We start from the raw sequence: 20,069 nt of genomic DNA on the forward strand, positions 1-20,069 counted from the left end.
CTGAAAAGACTGGAGTACTGGTACCACCCTACCTTCAAAATGAATCTGAGCAGGCATCAGGTAACACTTGCTGCTGTAGAGTTTTATCCAGGCAGGAAAATCTCAATACTTTTTTGCAACACTGCTCAAATCATCCCCAGGCAAATGAAGGATTGCTTTCCATGGCAAGCCTGAACAAAGCACATGAGTACTTTGCACTCAAATTCAAAAAAAAAACATATTTCAAATATTTTTTGTTGGGCTCCCTGGAATTTTTGGCAGTTTTTGTTAACCTCCTCAAGTGTGTAATGGATGCCAAGGTCCACATTATTTGTTCTTTTTCAGAAGAGAGACAATTGACTGTTTTTCTTTGTCTTTGAAACAGGGAGATTCTGGAGGACCATTGACCTGTGTAAAGGATGGGATAACTTACCTGTACGGGATTATCAGCTGGGGAGATGGCTGCAGCAAGGCTGGAAAGCCTGGTGTTTATACGAAACTCACAAAATACGTGGACTGGATTAATGAGAAGATAGATCGAACTCCGAAACCATCCCAAAGCTCTGTAGAGTGATGATATATTTTACATTTTGCGAATGTTGTAGAGTATCACAATGGCTGTTTATAATGCAAGTGTTCTTATAAATGTGCACTTTGTTCTTTCTGTTTCTGCTGTGTCTAATTTAGAATAATGGACTTGTTCTCATGAATAATAATTACGAGACAGTGGGAAGCCATGGCCAGATGGTAGTCCCATCTTCTCTTTCTGCAAATTGCCAGTTCATCGTACACTGGATTCTAATTTTTTGTCCCAGTATGCACTTTAAACTTGCTTATGTTAAATCTCATTTGCCATTTTAATGTCCTGTTCCTTACTTTGGGCATATCCTTTCAGAGCTCTTCATAATCCTTTTTTCCACTCTAGGTAACATCATGTTAGAATATTATCAACAGACTGCAGAGCTCGGTCTTCATGTGGGGTTTGGGGAAACCCTTTCGGAAGTCCAAATAAGTACCGTAATATCTCTCTGATCTCTCCTGTCCATGTGTTTACGGATACTTTAGAAGAATGTGAAACAATTACTGAGGGTTTTCATATTTCTGTTGTGCCAAACTGGATTTAAATTAGATTAGATTAGATTAGGACACCAGGCCTCATGACCACAATACTGCCTAGACTCATGGACTTCCTTTCTTCTTACCCCTCCCCATTTGGTTATACCAGTAATTTAATGAAGACTTCTGGAGAACTCAAAAGATGTGTACTATTTCAGAGAGCCCCATTAAAAGTGTGTGTTTTTGTTTTTATTTTATTTTCATGGAGTAGTGTGAAAATAAAAAACTTTTGAGTTCTCCTTTGTTGGCTTTGCCATGTTAAGAAATGCAACACTGCCTCGGAAATCTAACTTTTTGCAATTTTCTGTAAAGTTGCACATTTTAGTATTCATTTTCTTACTGCAAATTTTTGTGATAGTAATTTCATCATTACCTTTTCACTATAATCTAGCCTCTTTATGCCACATCCCATCCTTACCAGATCAAGTTCCAGTAAAAATAAAGATTTTTTTTTCAGGAACACCTTCCCACTAGGGAACACTGCTCCTTCGGTCAGAGAGCCTCCAGGCCTTTATATACCTCCTTATACTGAGCTGAGTCCAATCAAACACCAATAAAGCATAGCATAAATCCCTTCTAGCAAGTTTGACCTAAAGAGAACACTTCTGCACTTACTTGGTGTGGCCATCTACCTTGTTGCCTCTGTTTATTCTGGCTCTCACAAAGGATCACAGCCTTTTCCTTCATGCTGCCGCCAGGTATTCTCTTAATACCAATTATGTTATACACATGTGCTGCCAACACTAAGGGTTATTGAACTTAGGAATCAGATATTCTTTTATTGTCAAATAAATCATAAAGGTAAATCATGTATGAACTGTTCCAGCCATTAACACAGATTGGATTATGTATGCAATCACTTTTATTCCAAACTCCTATATACTTTTGATCAATATCTCTCTTATAGTACTTATAACTTCAGTCCTACTTGTTCAATATTGTTTAACCTTTTCAATTCCCTCTCCTAACACCCTCAGCTCAATTCTCTAACCCTCTTCTTCTCACTTCTAAACCCTAACAGCCATTCCACATTCCCAACTGTCTCTCTGACTCCGCCCCTCCTGCCCTATCCTTGGCTCCTCCCTCTTGAGCTTCTGTGATGGACAGGCAGGAATGACGTCACATGTTGGCATTTCGCTACACTTGTTATTTAGAAAGTACAGACACCTGGGCTTTGTGATCCCTTAAGGCTCTCTAAAGCTCAGTAGCGTTGGACTCTGTCTAGTAGCAGTCATGTGGCCTTTTCCATCTTCTGGATTCAGATAAATTGCTGTTCAAGAGACCAATCTCCCGGATTTTAAGATTAATTTTTTTATTGAAAAAATAAAGTTTCATAAGAATTTAGTTTGATGCATAAGCATAGCATTTGAGTACATATCCAAAAAGTATTGCAGTTAAATAGAATAACAAGTTCCCATCTACATAAAAATATTTAAGAAGCTTTCTTTAGGGTAGACAAAGGGAGTTAAGCCCCCCCCTTCTCTGTCCTATTCTCTACATTTTAATCCTTCATCTTAGCATAAGGAAAAAGGTAAACGGGAACTAAAAAGGAACTAAGGTTTTAAGGAACTATGCTCATAGCACAATCTCCATTTTTTTACCTTTCCACTCTCCTCCCTTTTCATTGTATATTCAGATATTAACCAATTAGAATTTAGGGGCTGTAAAGTCTTTCACCATCCCTCTTTCCCATGAGAATGCAGGTGTTGTTTTTCTTCTTCCAATTAGACTGGAATATTGAGTGTTCACTGGACCAGTCTGCAGAAAACATCCTTCAGGAAAACATTCTAAAGTCCTTCAAATGTTCCTTACACAGAACCATTTTGACTCCATGTTACATTTCTCTTGACTACATAAATCATTCAAGTTACATGACTTAAATCATATAACTCACAGTCATGACAGTTTTTATAAGAAAATTTAATGCTTAGTGTGGTGTCAGTCTAGAAAGATTTCACTTATATATCTATTAACTATTTTAGATATATTTTGAATTATACAGTGAATACATTAATAATAGGCATCTTTGCTTGGTAGTATAATTACTCTACATGTAGCTGTAGATCAGATAAATAGGCAGGAGACCCAGGATTTGGGGAATCAGGGAAGAATGCATGTTGTAGTTGTGCCACTTTCTTCACTAAGATATGCTCTCAGAACAATGTAATACATACTGTATCCCTTTTTGTCATTTTGAGCGCCCTAAAAAGTGTTTGGCTCCTTAAAAACAACAAAGACTGATGTGGCGATCTCCTCTGAAGCCCCTATCCCCCCCAGGTCTTCACGAGGTTCTTACTCTTCTTCTTTCTTCGCTGCCACCAGGTATTTCTGCTTTAATACCATTTAATCATGGAGACATGTGTGCTTTTAAAATTTAAGTCATTTATTAGATCAGGGAAGTTAATATATGATTAATATTCAATAGGTAAATCACAGTTTGATAATCACTAGTATTTGAATCAAAACTGCTATAACTTTAAACTCCTTTTAACTCTCCATTCCATTCATTGTTCTCACAGATCTCTAACTCACTCCTAGTTCACTTTCAAGTTTCACAGTCTCCCTCTTCCAGAATCTCTCTCAGACTCCATCCACCAGCCTTTATATCCAGCTCCCTCCACCCTTGGCTCCGCCTTCCGTCCTCTCATTGGCTCCTTCTCCACTGTTCAGCTGTGACAGACAGGTGAGGGCAGTGCTGTTCACTACACACCTCCACCCTTAAAAAGTTGTTTCATGGGGTAAAAGCTACAGTGGACCCTCGACTTACAGACGGCTCGACTTACAGACTTTTCGAGTTACAGACTTCTCTGGCTGCAAAATTTAGATTCGACTTGCAGCCAGAGAATCGACTTACAGACCAGAAAAAAACCCAAATGGAACAAAAATAGAATAAAAACTGCCAGTTATGGGATTAATCGGTTTTCAATGCATTGTAGGTCAATGGAGATTCGACCTACAGACTTTTTGACTTGCAGCCACCGTTCCAATACGGATTAATTCCGTAAGTAGAGGGTCCACTGTATAGAGTTTTACCCTCATGAACAATGAGGAGCTTTACAGTAGTTAACCATCTACTACACAACATTACAATCAAAACTTACCACCTTTGAACATAAGTAATAATCAAACAACTTATATGCTTGCTATACATTAACTCTGTAATCCCGTTATTAGTACAATTACGTTCCTCACAACTTCAATCATCTACACAGGTGCTTACCCAACATCACCTAACACTTTTAATAACTGCATACAATTTTTTTTCTTGAACACACATTATATAACATTTAACAAGGTGTAATTACACATTCTATCACTTTTTGCCATTTTTCCAAAGTCTATTTCCTTCTTTTTCTTCAGTCTTTGACACGCATCGCCAGGGCGTCTGCCACAACATTATGAGTCTCTTTTGTCCACATTTTAATTTTTCTCAGTCTAAGCTTTATGATATGAATTCTCTCTCACCACCACATTTTCGTCTTCTTCGAAAGTCCAAAACCGTAGTCATGGTGGAGTGGTAGTGCTCATACAGTAAACGTCCTACCCCCCTGCGCGGCTTCAGATATGATGAAGTCCACCTTCCTCTGCACCTTCATGATACTCACGGATTACTGACAGCTGGGGTTCCTCGTCAACCTGCAGCTTCCCTCTCAGGAACGACCTAGGATGAAGGATCTTGCAGTCATCCACCTGGCTCAGCGTGACTGCTGTCTCGAATCTGGACCTCTCCACGATGGTGACACCTCTCCGGCACTCAGAACCTCTCCATATGCGGCTAGCCACCGGTGCAGTCTTCCATCTCTCTTCCTTCCATGTAATTTTAGCTGCTGTACAGAGTTTCACCTCTCCCTCTGGAGCTGCTTTTGTGATGTTCTTGGATAAATCCTTTAGGTAGGGCCTAGAAAGATTGAGCCTAACTCTCAATCCTTTTGCATTTTGCACCACTGGCAGGGTTAGGCTACGTCTCAACCTATTCAGCTTTTGATAGGTCACCCATCTTCCTTCCCAATATGGCCATGCATGTTTTCTCAGAGTCTTTTTCCTTCTCTTATATTGACCGAACTTCGCTTGTTGTCCCCAAAGTTTAACTAGATAGGTTCGTCCTCTATAAGGTGTAACCACCTGTGGGCGTGCATCTCCGGTGTCAAACCTGTGCACTACACCCTTGGCTACTTCAGGTTTGTTGGAGAAAACCTGCTTGTACTTCATCGGCATGGCTATAGCTTCTCTTTGTTGTTCTGGTGAAACTTAGGGACTGATTTGATCCTCCTCTGAGGTGTATTTGAGTTCACCCCTCCTTTCCCCATAAGGTAACTCAAGTCTTTCCTTGTCAGCTCCCTTCAATGCTAACAAGACAACGTCTTCTTTCCCATAGAAGGGCTTGATTATTTTCCCCTCGTGCACTATCCTGCTTGTCTTTCCCTCTAACCAATTGATGTAATCTCCCTCATTCACTTGGGAGGTTACCTGCATCATCTTGGAAGGGAAATAGGTTCCTAAAAACTTCACAAGCTCAGAAGCAAACCTCATGCTACCCATTTGCCTCAGCAGAGCATCTGCAATGGACTGAGTCTCAATATTTCTCAGGGGAACTGCTTCAGGATAACATGCTGCATAGTCAACGATATTCAGACTGAATTTGTTTCCCCTCAGGGTAACTCTGAGCAACAGTTCAACTCGGTCTAACCCAATTCGATGGACTGAGTTCAAAATGACAGGTAAAGGACATAGCTTGGCGTCAATTTTGTCACTGCAATCCCCTTGCCTCTGACCTCCTGCACCCCTCTGGCCAAATTCTTTTAATTGCTCCTCCATTTCAAGCCGGTGAAAGTTTTGTACTAATCTCTGATCAGTGTTTGTGATTTCCATATGAGCTGCAACAGTACCAGCGAGCCTCTGCTCCCCTATCCCTCCTTGATTTTTGAGAGGCACTACCAGCTGCTTGTGGTGAGTCTCCCCTCCCCCTCTGCGATTCACAAATGCCTCCCTGTCCAAAAGGTCTTTTTCAAGGAAGAACCTTTTTGGACTCTTGGGGGTTAACTGACCTTTGCCAGCTTTCTCAAAACATTGATCCAACATCGGCTCTACTTCCTGTTTCCTTTTAACAGTACTTTCTAGGGGAACCTTACTAGCTATTACTTCAGTTGCTGAATCCTCTCCCCTCACCAGCTCACTTTGAATTTCACCCTTAGCCTCTGCCTTGCCTTCTTCTTTCTGTTGGGAGTGAGTCTGCACTAAAACTCTTTCGACATGCTCAGTGAGATTGATCCCAATTAAACAAGGCTCAGGCAATCGATCAGCCACACCTATTCTCCATAATCCTTTCCACTCTTGATATCTTATAGGTACCTCCGCCACTGGCATGTTAATTAGTTTTGCACCTATCCCTTTAACTGTCAGGCTTTCACCTCACAATATGTTCTCTGGAGGGATTATGTCTGGATGGCACAAAGTAACTTGAGAACACAAGTCTTTCAGAGCCATACATTTTTTTTCTCATTTATGTAAATGCTGTCTCCAGAACTTTTAAAAGGTTCCTGGTTGGTTTCTATAAGATAGCAATGTACAATCTCAGCTACAGGCAGCTGTTCTGCTTGTCTTTCCTGACCCTCTGCCATAGCTGCATTTGTATTATGAGTTACTGTTTCGCCACTCTCTGAGGTAACTTTGTTTTGCTGCATGCAGTACACTGAGGCTTGGGTAAATTAGCCTTTTGACCCCCTTCTCCAGCCTTAGCACAGTGTGAAACAAAATGGCCTTTCTCTCCACAACCAAAACATTATCAGGAATTTCTCTGTTCTGGGCTAAGGGTCTTATCTCCCTTCCCTTCCCACTGCTTGTACAGTGGTGCCCCGCATAGCGATGATAATCCGTGCAGCAAAAATTGTCAATATACGGATTCATCACTATGCGATATTAAAAAGCCCATAGGAATGCATTGAAACCCCTTCAATGCATTCCTATGGGCTTAAAACTTACCTTTTAAGCAAAAATCCTCCATACGGCGGCCATTTTAGCTGCCCGGTAAGCGAGGAATCCGTCCCTGTTTTACCCGACGGCCATTTTGGAACCGCCAATCAGCTGGGGAAAAAACATCGCTATTCGAAAATTGGTAAGCGAAACGGCTTACCAATCATCGCAAAGCGATTGATTCGTCATTAAATGGGGCGCCCGTTATGCGAGGCACCACTGTATTTTGGCTGGCTCTGTTTTGTGTGCTTGCCTACAAAATGGCCACCTTTTGCCTGCTGGTCCTTGAAGTAAACCTTGGGCTCCTTTTTGCTGTCCTCCCAGGTTTCTCTTCCTATTTTTACCTGAGAAAAGTTTTGGTTTCGAATGTGTGAAATAAAATCTGTGACCCCTCCAGCTCCTGAACATCTTTGGGTTTTTTGTCTCTCACTAAGTACCTCAGTTCTCCAGGTAGAAGTGAATAGAACTGCTCTAGCCCCATGATATTCTTAAAATCTTGTACAGTCTCAACTCCTTCCTGTTGGAGCCACTTGTCGAAATATTTGATCAAGTTTGCCCCCAATTGAGAGTAAGATTCTTCAGGTTTTTTTGTCAGAGCCCTGAACTTACATCTCAAATGCTCAGCATTGATGCCATAACGTGATAAAACCAACTTTTTTAAATTCATCAAAATCTTTCACTAATTCCAATGGCATATTGGCTAACCCACCACTAATCTGAGACCTCATCACAATCATGTGTTCAGATCCCCTCACTTCAAAATCTTCACATGCGTACTCAAACATAACCATAAAAGATTTAGGATCATCGCCCTTTCTAAATACAGGGAATCGTTAAGGTTTCCCTTGGACAGATGTCTCTCCTCAGAATTAGGCTGGTCATTGTTGTTGTTATTATTATTATTATTAGCTTGAGCTGCCAGCTCCAACCTCTTAATGTCAAATGACATCCTCTCCTTCTGTAAGGCAATCTTTTCTTTTTCCAGTTCTAAATTCCTATCTCTTACCTCAGATTTAGCCTTAAATTCTAGCTCCATTTGTTTCAACCTGAATTCCTGTTCCTGTGCTTGCTCCAATTTCCACTTTCTGAATTCTATAGAGTCCCCCCCCTTGAGGTCTCCATTTCTTTCTCTGAGGTAATTTCTTCCTCAGTTTCTTCCCTTTCTTGATCTGAGCCAACTGCCATCTCAGTAGGCATCTCTGCTGCCTTTTTTCCCCATGTGGAAGGCATGTTTTGTTATGTAGGCTTCTGCTTCAATTTACAAGCCCCAAATTTAAAACATACACTTTTTTCCTTTCCCTTTTTTTTAAAGTGAGATAGAGTCTGTGCTATAAAGTTGCTTCCCCAGCAATCATCCACTGATAAGATACTGTGTTTAGGCCTCTGGCTCCCAGCCAGGCCTTTCACAAGAGACAAAGTTTCTCTCCTTGCCTCAGGCACCAAATAACCAGAAATATCAGCTTTAACTCTTCCCAGTTTTTGCTGATTTGAGTCACCTCAGCTTCTCTGCCCTTGGTCTCCACTTTGTCCCCTCAGAATGCTATCCTTTGAGCTCAGGACAAGCTAGCCAACTGGTCCCAGTTTCTGCTTGAGGTAAACTCCTTCCAGAAATGGTTTCTTCAGAGCCTGTCCCTATCTTAGTCCCCTGATCTGAGCTTAGGAGCCTTCCCACTAAGCTTTTTCCCCTTGAAAAAGCCCTAGGAAGTTACCCACTCTTTCCACTCAAATTTCCTGACTAAAATATATTCTTCTGCTCTGGGAACCTTTCTGTACTATGTCATTACTGGATCAAATTTGTATCCCGCCTCTGGTCACCAATTATGTGGCGATCTCCTCTGAAGCCTCTATTCCCCATGCCTTCACGAGGTTCTCGCTCTTCTTCCTTCTTCGCGGCCACCAGGTATTACTTAATTTTTGTAAGCCGCCCCGAGTAGACGTTGTCTAGGGGGGCGGGGTAAAAAAATTGAATAAATAAATAAATAAATAAATACTTCTTTAATACCACTTAATCCAGCAGACATGTGTGCTTTCAAAACTTAAGTCATTTATTTGATCAGGGAAGTTAACATCTGATTAATATTCAATTGGTAAATTACAGGTTGCTAATCACTTGTATTTGTATCAGTTCTACTTTGACTTTAAATCTCTAATAACTCTCTGTTCCATTCAACGTTCTTACAGAACTTTAACTCACTCTAAATTCACTTTTAAGTTTCACACTGTCTCTCACTCACAGAATCTCTCCTCATACTCCATATACCAGCCTTTATATCCAGCTCCCTCACCCCTTGGCTCCGCCTTCCGTCCACTCATTGGCTCCTTCTCCACTGTTCTGCTGTGATGGACAGGTGAGGGCAAGGCTGTTCGCTACAACTGAGATCACAAGTAGTATTTTATTGACACTGAAAAGAAATCAATACCTTATATATGTAGACCATTAAAAGGAATGATTATATACAATGGAGTCTTATTTTTTTTGTAGGAGCTATGATAGCCCAGGAACACTTTAAACTGTTTGTTTGTTTGTTTGTTTGTTTGTTTGTTTATTAAATTTATACCCCGCCCCTCTAGACCATGTCTACTCGGGGCGGCTTACAACATAAAATATATCAATATAAAATATATATAATCATAAAAATACAATTACTATATTAGTTAAAATAATTAATTTAAGAAAGGATTACCAAGATGGGGTAGGATAAGGAAAGAAGAAGAAGAAGAAGAAGAAGAAAGACTTAGCTGATTGGAGGGAAGGCTTGCCTAAATAGCCAAGTTTTTTACACCCAGCGAGGGTGCCAGCCGAATTTCTGTTCGAAGGGTGTTCCACAGCCGAGGGCACTGTTTAAAGTGCAGCATAATACATCACTGGAAATTAGTGTAATTTATATACATATATGCTTACTTTTTGAAATATTGCTTCACAAAGTTTATCCTGAATCAGTTATTTTCAAGGACTGGAAAGTGGAATGTGGAAAGGTATGTGAGTGTCTGTATGATAGAGAGAGAGAGAATTAGGAGAAATGATTGAAGATGAGAGGAGAAGGAGGAAGTCTGTAGTCACACAGGGTTTAGAGGCTCCACTCCTAAACGTTTTCACTTACACCCCACAGTTACGAGAGTGCTGTATCTGTTTTTTAAATTTCAAATTGGTATCTTCGTTATTCCATTCCACATTTTCAGCTAGTGCAGAATTCTCTGCAAAACTCTGCAGGCATGGGCCAAGGATATTTTTGTGATCTAGGAGCCTTAATCTGATGTTTTATTCCAATACAAGAATAAACTAGTATAATTTTGCATTTCCGTAATAGTGCAAGAGTAAGACTTCAAAAACCCTTCCTGCCATTTTAGTAACTACTTAAATATGTTTGTCTGAAGGCTTTCCATTGTGGCATTTTGAGACAACTTTCCTGTACTCCAGGACTAGGGTGAAAACTTGTCCTAAGAAGTACAACAGGGCTGACACTGGAAGTGGATGTGCTAATGAACACATCTCGTGCACACTTCATCTTCTGAATTCTGGGGAGCTGTTTGGGATTATTAAATGTGGAGTGCCAAAGAGTAAGGCATTGCTAGGAAATAAAGGAAGAAGAAGCAAGCTCTTAATGCAGGCTGGTGGAGGTTTTGCCACATGGAAGATAAGCTAGTGTAAGCCAGGCTCCAGCTATTGAGAATTTTGAAGGATCCCCTTGAGACAAGCAGAGAAAGCTGAAGGACACTGTAAAATCCCTACCCATTATTTCACTGTGCTAATATTTTTTTTTCCTGCCTTGGCAGCTAATTTTCCTTAAAGGGGAAGAAAAAATTCCATTACTAAGAAAATGTAACAAAATTGTGAGTTGAATTTCTGCTTGTGGTAGAATATATAGCTAGTTTTCTTTCTTTCTTTTTAGGAAGGTACAGGTTAAATTTTGATAAATGGGTGAAAGAAAGCTGCCAGGAGCAATTTTATTCAGTGACACAATTATTCAGAAATGGTTTACAAGTTCCTCTTTTTGGAACTATCTTGAGAGTTTGTAGCTCGCCCAGCTGACAGGGCTCTTCACTCCATCAGCCACATAGGCTCCAAGAGACCTTATCTGACCCCTATTCTTCTAAGCAGCTCTCCAACCCACTTAGCTATACTGTACCAGCTCTAACAGAACAGGGTGCTTGCTGGCAGATGAACTTATTGGAATAATCACCCATGCAGCCATACATAATACATTCTCCACTTTTGTAGAGGATTATGTGGAACCTCAAGTTTAAGCTTGAGAGTTCTGGCAGTTGGCCATGGCTTTAAGCCCTTCCGGTATGCATTATCATCATGACAGACAGAATTCACAAGGATGACCACTCAATAGTACAAACAACAACAACAACAAATATACCTACAGTGAGGAGACGGGGAGTTATGTTCTGCAAAAACAGCTGCTTGAACAACTAGTTACAGGCAGACTCCTCCTCCTCCATGTTTATGGGCTGTATATGGGAAACTATCAGGATGGACCATATCTATATAAACAAAGTTTAAAGAATGATTCTCTCAGTAACTATTACCCCATGAGGCTGTGTGTCCAGGACAAAAGGAGGCACTCTAGTGCTATCCAGAGGTTTTGGGCTACAGCTCAAGTACTCCTTGATCACTGGCCCTGCTGATCAAAACAATTGGAAGCCACCAGTTGCCTATTGCTAGTCCAGGGCATAATACTTTATGAAAATCAATTAATAGAATCAAGCACAAGTAAGACACAAATCCATAATGGAGCCACTGAAGTTGCTAAAGCCTGGGTAGGATGGACACAGAGATCTTCTGGTACTAGTTGATCATGGAATTTGTACAGTGGGTGCAGTGACAGAGAGAGGCTAGCTGTATTCAGCTGTGCACTGCAAGGATATACTGTCCTGATGTACAGGGGGAAAGAGGGGGGGTGGAGAGAATGAAAATATCAGCCTTAGCAATACCTTACCATCGTAGAAGGTGAGATAAGGTAGATTGATTCTACTGTAGGGCTGTCAGTTCAATAACATGTATTCTTCTGTTCTGGTTGGTGCTCATGCCTGCATGAGCTCTACTAGACAGCAACTCACCACCCAGCAAACCTGAGCTACAGCCATAGTGAGAAATTGTTCCCCTTCATTTCTGAGTTCTGAGGGACAGTGCATGGATAGTTAATAGTGTTATAGGAGCAGACTTAGGGCCAGTCCAGATTGGCTATTTTGGGTGTGCAGTGAATCAAGATACAAAGAAACTGTTGAGGTTGGGGGAAGGAGCAATGTGCGGTATGGCATGCTCTTCCCATATGAACAGCAAACAACCCCTTGTAACTTCATCAGCTGTCAATCAAGTGCTTTCCCTGATCACTTGCGGAGGATTAAAGGAAGTTTAAACAACTTTTACATCATTCCATGGTCCCTTTCAAATATCTAACTACATTTTAAAAGTTTTCCAGTCACTCTGTGTTGGAAAACTAAGTATTCTGCTTAGTATTCCTACAGCGGTAGCTATATCCGATCTGGTAATGGTTGTGAGGTACAAAAACTTATCGATAACTGTTCTGCATTTACTGTTACTTGGTAGATGTTCATTTTCCTTCTTATTTTTCAGGAAATCTGGTTGCATATGTGTTGTTACACTATGGTCATCTTAGAGGCCTGGTGTCTCCAGAAGCTCGACTGTCTATTTCTGGTTGAGCAAATATGACCCTTTCAATTTTAATGCCCAAATAATATGTTGCATCCTCTTACTCTTTGCATTCTACCTCTTTGTTAAGATGGTGTACAATCTCTTAGTACTCCTGTTCCCTTTGAGTAGTTACAATTAAGTAATATACACATGTAAGGATACAGTTAAAATGCCCATTTCTGCTTCTGCTTTACAAGCACTGATCTGCATCATCTTGATTGAGGCCTTGTTGCAGTAGCATCTTCTTCAGTTTCTCATTCTAGGCCTGAGCAACTTGCTTGCAGCCCTTTCTTTAGTTTGCATACAAAATAAGGATGCTTTTGTTTGAGGAAGCCCAGTGGCTGCTTTGTATAGAGCTCCTCTACAATCTCTCCATGTAAAAATGCAGTCTTAATTTCTGGATGCTTGACTTACATCTGTCCGGGGGTTGCCACACACAGGAGCATTCTTACTGTGCTATGCTTGACAACAGGAGCAAAAGTCTCATCAAAGACTTCTCCATTTTTAAAAACTCTTTTGCAACTAGTCTTCCCTTGTAGAATTCAAATTCTCTACTTGCAGCTTGTTTCAGATTGAATACACACTTGCTGGCTTTTTTGTCTGGTGGTCAATGTTCCCTCTAAGCCGAGTGGGTGTGTGGGTGTGCGTTACTGCATCAGGGGCACACAGTCGAGCCAGTGTTACCACCCATTTTCTTCCAGGAACTCTTCATGCAAGAGACAGAGCCACCACACAGTGCTCTGGAAAATTAGAGGGAATGTTGCTGGTGGTTTCCTCTAGGAAAGCTTCTGTGTGATATGAAAGGAACTCACTGTCATTTTACATCTGGAGTGCTCACCACTTTCTTTGTTGCTCACCATAGCCATGTACTTCTTCAGCATCTCATGTGTATCACTCTTCTCCTTCAGCAAGTAGGAGACACCGTACCTTGAGAAATCATCCACAAATATTAAGATATCTATTATGTCCCACTGATGAGGTGTTGAGTGGCTCACACAAGTCACTGTGTATCAGATCAAGCATTCAGATGTTTCTTCTCTAAGTCCTTGGCAGGAATGAGGGCCTAAAACTCTTTTTTGTGATGAAGCTTACACACCTAGTTGTGTTGGTTGCACCATGTGGATTTATCTTGATAGAAAGTTTTTTGTTTTGCAGCACCAGAATTGTTCTTGGATTTCTTTGTGTGAAGTGAAGATGCCACAGTTCCATGATGTTGCTTCCACTGTGTTGATCTGTTGCTGTTCATCTAAAATACTAAGTTTATAGACACCATTAGATTTAATTGTTTGAAAATATATTTCACCACATTTCATTACTGCATACTGTCCATTTTCAAAACATATAGAAAAACTTTTATCATCCAAAACTAATGCAGTTTACATGTCGCATTGCAGTTCAGGAACCAACAATATGTCATTCATAGTGGTCTTACTTATTTCATCATGCAATTCACAATCCAAAATGCCAGTTCCTTGTCTTCCCATTTTCATGGAATCACCATTAGCAACTTGAATATTTCCACTAGATCTTTCATATAGATTTATAAAGAATTTTTTGATACGTACAATGACTGATGCACCCTGAGTCAATGATCCAGTGATTTGATTTCTGTTCACAGTTATGGCCCATGCCCATGCATACCTTCTGTTTAAATTCTTTTCCAATCTTTCTTTTTGTCTCTCTGTTAGAATAAAGCTCTAAATTTTCTGCTATCTCTTCGTTTTTTTATAAACTAGTACAGCTTCAATTGGCTGGGGAATGTCTGGGAAATGGGCAATCCATTGCCAGGTGACCCATCTTTCCATAGTTTCAGCATCTGCTTGATTAGCTGTGAGGCATACTCCTTCTATTACCTTTTCCATTTAGCATGAACTTAGAGCTCCTTTCAGTTGAAGTCTCAGGAGCTTTTGTGGCCAATGCACTCTTCCCCCCAGACAATGCAAACACTCTTGAAAGCTGTTTGGTATACAAGATGGACACCAATGCATCAAAGCATTCACCAATAACTCTGTGAGAAATCTCATTTTCTGTCTCTTGGTCAATTCAATGCCAGTTAAATTTAAATTGTCAAACACTGTTCATAGAGCAGAAATATCCTTTTTGTGATCTTATTTGTTGTTAAAATGGAGCTGCAGAAGTTCCTTAATAAACTGAAAATTTAGACCTGAAAAAAACATAGAGCTGAGAAAACCATAGGATCTCTCAAGTACCTCTAAAATCTCTTTGGTAGATTCACAGCCTTTAATACAGTGGTGCCCCACATGATGATAATCCATTCCATAGAAATCGCTGTCATGTGAAAACATTGTCTTGCGAAAACCGTTTCCCCATTGGAATGCACTGAAACCCATTTAATGCGTTCCAATGGGGAAAATCGTTGTCGTTTTGCGAAGATCACCCATAGGGAAGCCATTTGGGAAGTGCCGATCAGTGCCAAGATCATCGTCCTGCAAGAAATGGTTTCTGAGGCACGGACCCAAACATTGTCCAGCGAAAATCGGCCATTGGAAACACTGTTTTGTGAATCGCTACAGCGATCGCAAAACCTCATCATCATGCGGATTTGTCGTTTTGCGAGGTCATCATCTAGCAGGGCACCACTGTATATATCATTTGTTTATCTGAGAGACTTTGTGAAATTATTGTTTATTCTATAAAATCTTCATCTTCCTATTCATCTTTGGCCTCTGCATCTGCTGATATTGGTCTTTGTAAATAACCATGCACCCTCAAAGATCTGAGATTAAACTGCAACCTGTTTCCATTGATAGAAATTCAGAGATGTTAACTCTGCAGTTTTCCCAAAGAATGCCTTGCTGTGATCAAAATCAATTTTTCCTCTTTCTTTTTCTGAGCAACTCTTTCTCTTCAGTCAGTTAGGAGGTATTACACTGGGGCAGGAAGGGAATTGCAAGTACTTTGAATTAACAACAAAGCACCAAAAATATTTGTTAGCTATCTATCTGTTTCTCTGATCTCTGGTCTTTGGGCCCATAGCCTGTTGCAGTTTTGAATTGTGGTGAAATTCCTCTAGCTGTGCAGCAGAAATTCAGGAACTCACAGACAGAATAGCTTCAAGTTCCCCAGAAAAAAGGATCTGACAATTAAAGGGACTGAGATTAATGTGTTGAAACAGGTGCCTTGGAGTATGAGGGGGGGAAGACAAGAATATTCCTTTCTTGCTAAGATATTAATAGATAGAAAATTTCATTCACCTGGCAAGTACTATAAGGAGTGTTTCTGAATTGGCAAACAAGAAGATACAATCTGAACAGTAAAATGAAGGCTAGAAATTTTATGAAAGAAATGAAAGATAAACTGAAGCTGACAGAGCAAGATCTACAGTTTTCCAGTGAGGAATCAGAAGAACAACAAGAAGAAATAAGAGGCTAAAAACCAAGAACTCCATGTATCAAGAAGAACCAGAGGCAAAGAAGGCAGAGATAAAAAAGGTAGTAAAACCTGTGTAGATGTCTAAACAAATCAAATTATTATCAGTAAATGTCAAGGGGATGAATTCGCCCCAGAAAAGAAGGAAAAATTTTAATAAGCTTTCAAAGCCAAGAGACCCATATTAAGGAAACGGATAAAAAGCTGTTAGAAAATCCAAAATTAGGTAAGACTTTTATTGCCTCAAATCAATAAATGAAGAAAAGAGTAGTAATGTATATAAAAGAGGAGCTAGAACCAAAATTGGTATATGCTTCAGCTGATGGAAGAATATTAATGGTGGAAATTTCTAAGGAAGGAAAGGAAATACTGCTGGTGAACATATATGCCCCAAATGAAATGCAACAAAATTTTTATCACCATTTGAAAAATCAGCTGATACAAAGGCAAGAACAGAAAATATGTATTATGGGAGATTTTAATGCAATAATCGATAAACAAAAGGATAGGTTGTTGTGGGTTTTTCAGGCTCTTTGGCTGTGTTCTGAAGGTTGTTCTTCCTAACATTTCACCAGTCTCTGTGGCCGGCATCTTCAGAGGGCAGCACTCTGTGCTCTGGTGTAGTTGGCTTGGGAGCGGAGTATTTATGGCTGTGAGATAGGCTCTTGTCCTTTTCTGGAGATGGGTGATTAGTGTGTCATTGTGGGTGTGTTGTTGTGATAAAAAGGAGAGATTATCTGTCACTGTGATTGATGGGTGCAATTAGCTGGTCTTTTGAGTGTAGTGATTCCCCGGTCCTTGTGGCTGGGTAGAGTTCATTGACCTTTTGCATGCTGTATTTTTGAGAGCTGTGAGCCAAGTTTTGTTGAGTTTCAAACTTTCCTCTTTTTTGTTGAAGTTCTGCTGGTGCTTGTGGATTTCAATGGCTTTGCTGTGCAGTCTAAACAAAAGGATACATTGACGATGAATGGAAGCAGAAGGAAAAGATCAAGAAATGTAATCCCCAAGGTGTTTTCGGAAATGGCAGAATTAAATCTAAATTGATCTATGGAGAACCAGATATCCTCAGATAAGAGATTATACATTTTATTCAAATAGACACAATTCATGGTCAAAAATAGACAACTGCTGGATCTCAGCGGAAATGACACACCAGGTGGAAGAAATGAAATACTACCGAATACATATGCATATTGATGACATTAGGACAAACAATAAGAAGAGGATTTTGGAGACTAAATAGCCATTTATTGAGGGAGGAGACCTTCGTGACTAGAATGAAAAAGGAGCTAAAATTCTTTTTTTTAATTAATAAACCACAAGAAATGGGGATGACAACGATCTGGGGTGCTGCTAAATACAGAATTTAACATACAAAAGAAAAAAGAGAAATAAACAATGCCAAATTTTAATAACACCCCTTAAAAAAGAAGAAATGAAATTAAAGAAAAATCCTACAGCTAAGTACTTAATAAATAAGATAAATATTCTACAACATAAAATCAACCTATTAGAACAAGAAGAAATGAAGAAAAAAAATTAGATTTGCAAGGCAAAACTTTTTTGAAAACACTAATAAACCAGGAAGATGGTTAGCATACAGAATAAAACAAGAATTAATGGAATTTTGGATAAGAAAGGAAAATAAATACATAAAAGGAGATTGAGAGAGAAATTAAAAATTCTACACCGAGCTCTACAAAAAGAAAGGGTATGAACAGGAGAAACAAGGGGACTTTTTGAACAATCTTTCAGTTTGGAGATTTAGCTCACAAGAATTGGAAAAATTAAATCAACCAATCACGATGAGTGATATCAGTGAAGCATGGAAAAAACAGAAAAACGGGAAAGCCCCTGGACCGGATGGACTTCCAGCTGAATATTATAAAGCTTTTGAAGAAATTTTAAACCCACACTTTAAGAAACTAATTGAAGATATTGAAACCAGAGGGAAATTCTTAATTCATGGAAAGAGGCACGTATCTCCTTAATCCATAAAGAGGGGATGGGGAAAAAACAAATTAAGAACTACAGTGGTGCCTCGCATAGCGAATGCTTCGCTATGCGATGAAACCGCACAACGAAGGGTCCCGGGCCATCACTGGAGCGTTCGCTCAGCGATGGCCCCTATGGGCTTTTTTCGCTATGCGATGATCGCGCGGACGCAATCAAAGCATAGCGAACAGCTGATCGGCGGTTCCAAAATGGCCGCCGCTAAAACAAAATGGCGACCGCTGTTTTGCCTCGCTAACGAGGCATCCAAAATGGCTGCTGCAATGGAGGAAACTCGCACAACGGTGAGTTTTAAGCCCATAGAAACGTATTAAATCAGTTTTGAGACGTTCCTATGGGCTTTTTTGTTTCACTTAACAATGGATTCGCTGAGCGAGGGTTAATCCGGAACGGATTAACCTCGCTAAGCGAGGCACCACTGTACAGACCAATCTCTCTCTTGAATGTTGACTATAAGATATACGCAACCATCTGGGCAACAAGGCTAAATAAGGTACTTGAAGAAATGATCACAAAGATACCCAAAGATCAAACAGGTTTTATCCCCAATAGAAAATTAGTATCATATATAAGATCGATAATAAACATCTTGGAATATTATGAAATGCACCCAGATAAGCAAATTATGTTAATCTTTTTAGATGCCGAAAAGGCCTTCAATAATGTTAATTGGGAGTTTATGTTGCTGCAATTAAAGAAGATGGGAGCAGAAGGAATCTTTTTACAAACAATTAAAGCAATATATACTCAACAGAAGCAAGGATCAAAATCAATGGTCAAGTAACTGAAAATATTCAAATTGAACAAGGCACAAGACAGGGATGTCCACTCTCCCCGCTGTTATTTATTCTAACGTTAGAAATCTTAAATAGACAAATAAGAGGAAATGCTGAAATTAAAGGTATTAGAATCAGGGGGAAAGAATTTAAGCTACAAGCATATGCTGATGATTTAGCAATTATACCAGAAAACCCTCTGGATAGCTTGGAAGAACTGATGAGAACTATAGAAGAATTCAGAGCTGTGGCAGGTCTATAAAATAAATTATCAAAAAACAAATTTACGATTAAAAAAATAAAGAAAGAAGATGTGGAAAAATTGGTATAGAAAACTAATTTCGAGGAGGTACAGAAAGCAAAATATTTAGGAGTCATCATTACAAAAAAAAGCCAAGCAATCTGATGAAAGAAAATTATCTTACAATACAGAAGAAAATTCAGAAAGATATGGAAGAATGGAATAAGCTACAAATCTCCATGATAGGAAGAATTTCCATAATAAAAATGGTGATACTACCAAAACCGTTATTTCTATTCCTAAACTTAACAATTTTATTAAATTATATTTTAAGGACCTAGACAGCCTGACCTCAAAATTTATATGGAAGGCCAAGAAACCAAGAATAAAACTTAGAATATTGCAAGATTTAAAAGAAAGAGGGAGTTCAGGATTACCAAATTGGCTATTATATTACAAGTCATGTGCCGTGGTCTAGATAAAAGAAAGGATAACATTAGAAAATCAAAGATTACTGAGACTGGAGGGTCACGATCTAAAAATGAGTTGGCATGCATATGTGTGGTACGGGAAATACAAAGAACAATTGCATTTTGCAGAACATATTCTGAGGAAGGTGCTAGGTTTAGTATGGCACAAATTTCAAACACAAAACATACAAAGAAATTCCAATATGTGTAGCTCCAATAGAAGCATTTTCTTTGAAAGCACTGACTCAGAGGGGAGTGTTACTCACATACAAAGATTTATTAACTAAAGACCAGAATATAAAAGATGAACAGGATCTAGAGAAATACGGATTAGCTACAGATTGGTGGTCAATGCTGAAATTAGAATCGAGATATAAAGATGATAAAATTATGGGGTTTTTTGAGGGGAAAATACAGGTGGATGAATTATGGATCTACAGTGGGGTCTCTAC

At 39.6% G+C, this 20,069-nt stretch overlaps 2 protein-coding genes across 2 annotated transcripts in view; one reads left to right on the forward strand and one right to left on the reverse strand.

Annotated features, from left to right (window-relative positions):
* Positions 1 to 19,189, forward strand: part of HGFAC (HGF activator) — a 96,838-nt gene extending 77,649 nt beyond the window's left edge. The window contains exon 12 of the mRNA XM_078394102.1: positions 365 to 19,189. Within this exon, the coding sequence (XP_078250228.1) occupies positions 365 to 553 (189 nt within the window). The 3' untranslated portion in view covers positions 554 to 19,189. The remainder of the gene's footprint in view (positions 1 to 364) is intronic.
* LOC144589461 (uncharacterized) overlaps positions 1 to 20,069 on the reverse strand; it is a 39,933-nt gene that overhangs the window by 19,762 nt on the left and 102 nt on the right. The gene's annotated exons all lie outside the window — the stretch shown is intronic.

The sequence above is a fragment of the Pogona vitticeps genome, chromosome 5 (genome assembly GCF_051106095.1).
Source record: "Pogona vitticeps strain Pit_001003342236 chromosome 5, PviZW2.1, whole genome shotgun sequence".
NCBI classification, from domain to species: Eukaryota; Metazoa; Chordata; class Lepidosauria; order Squamata; family Agamidae; genus Pogona; species Pogona vitticeps.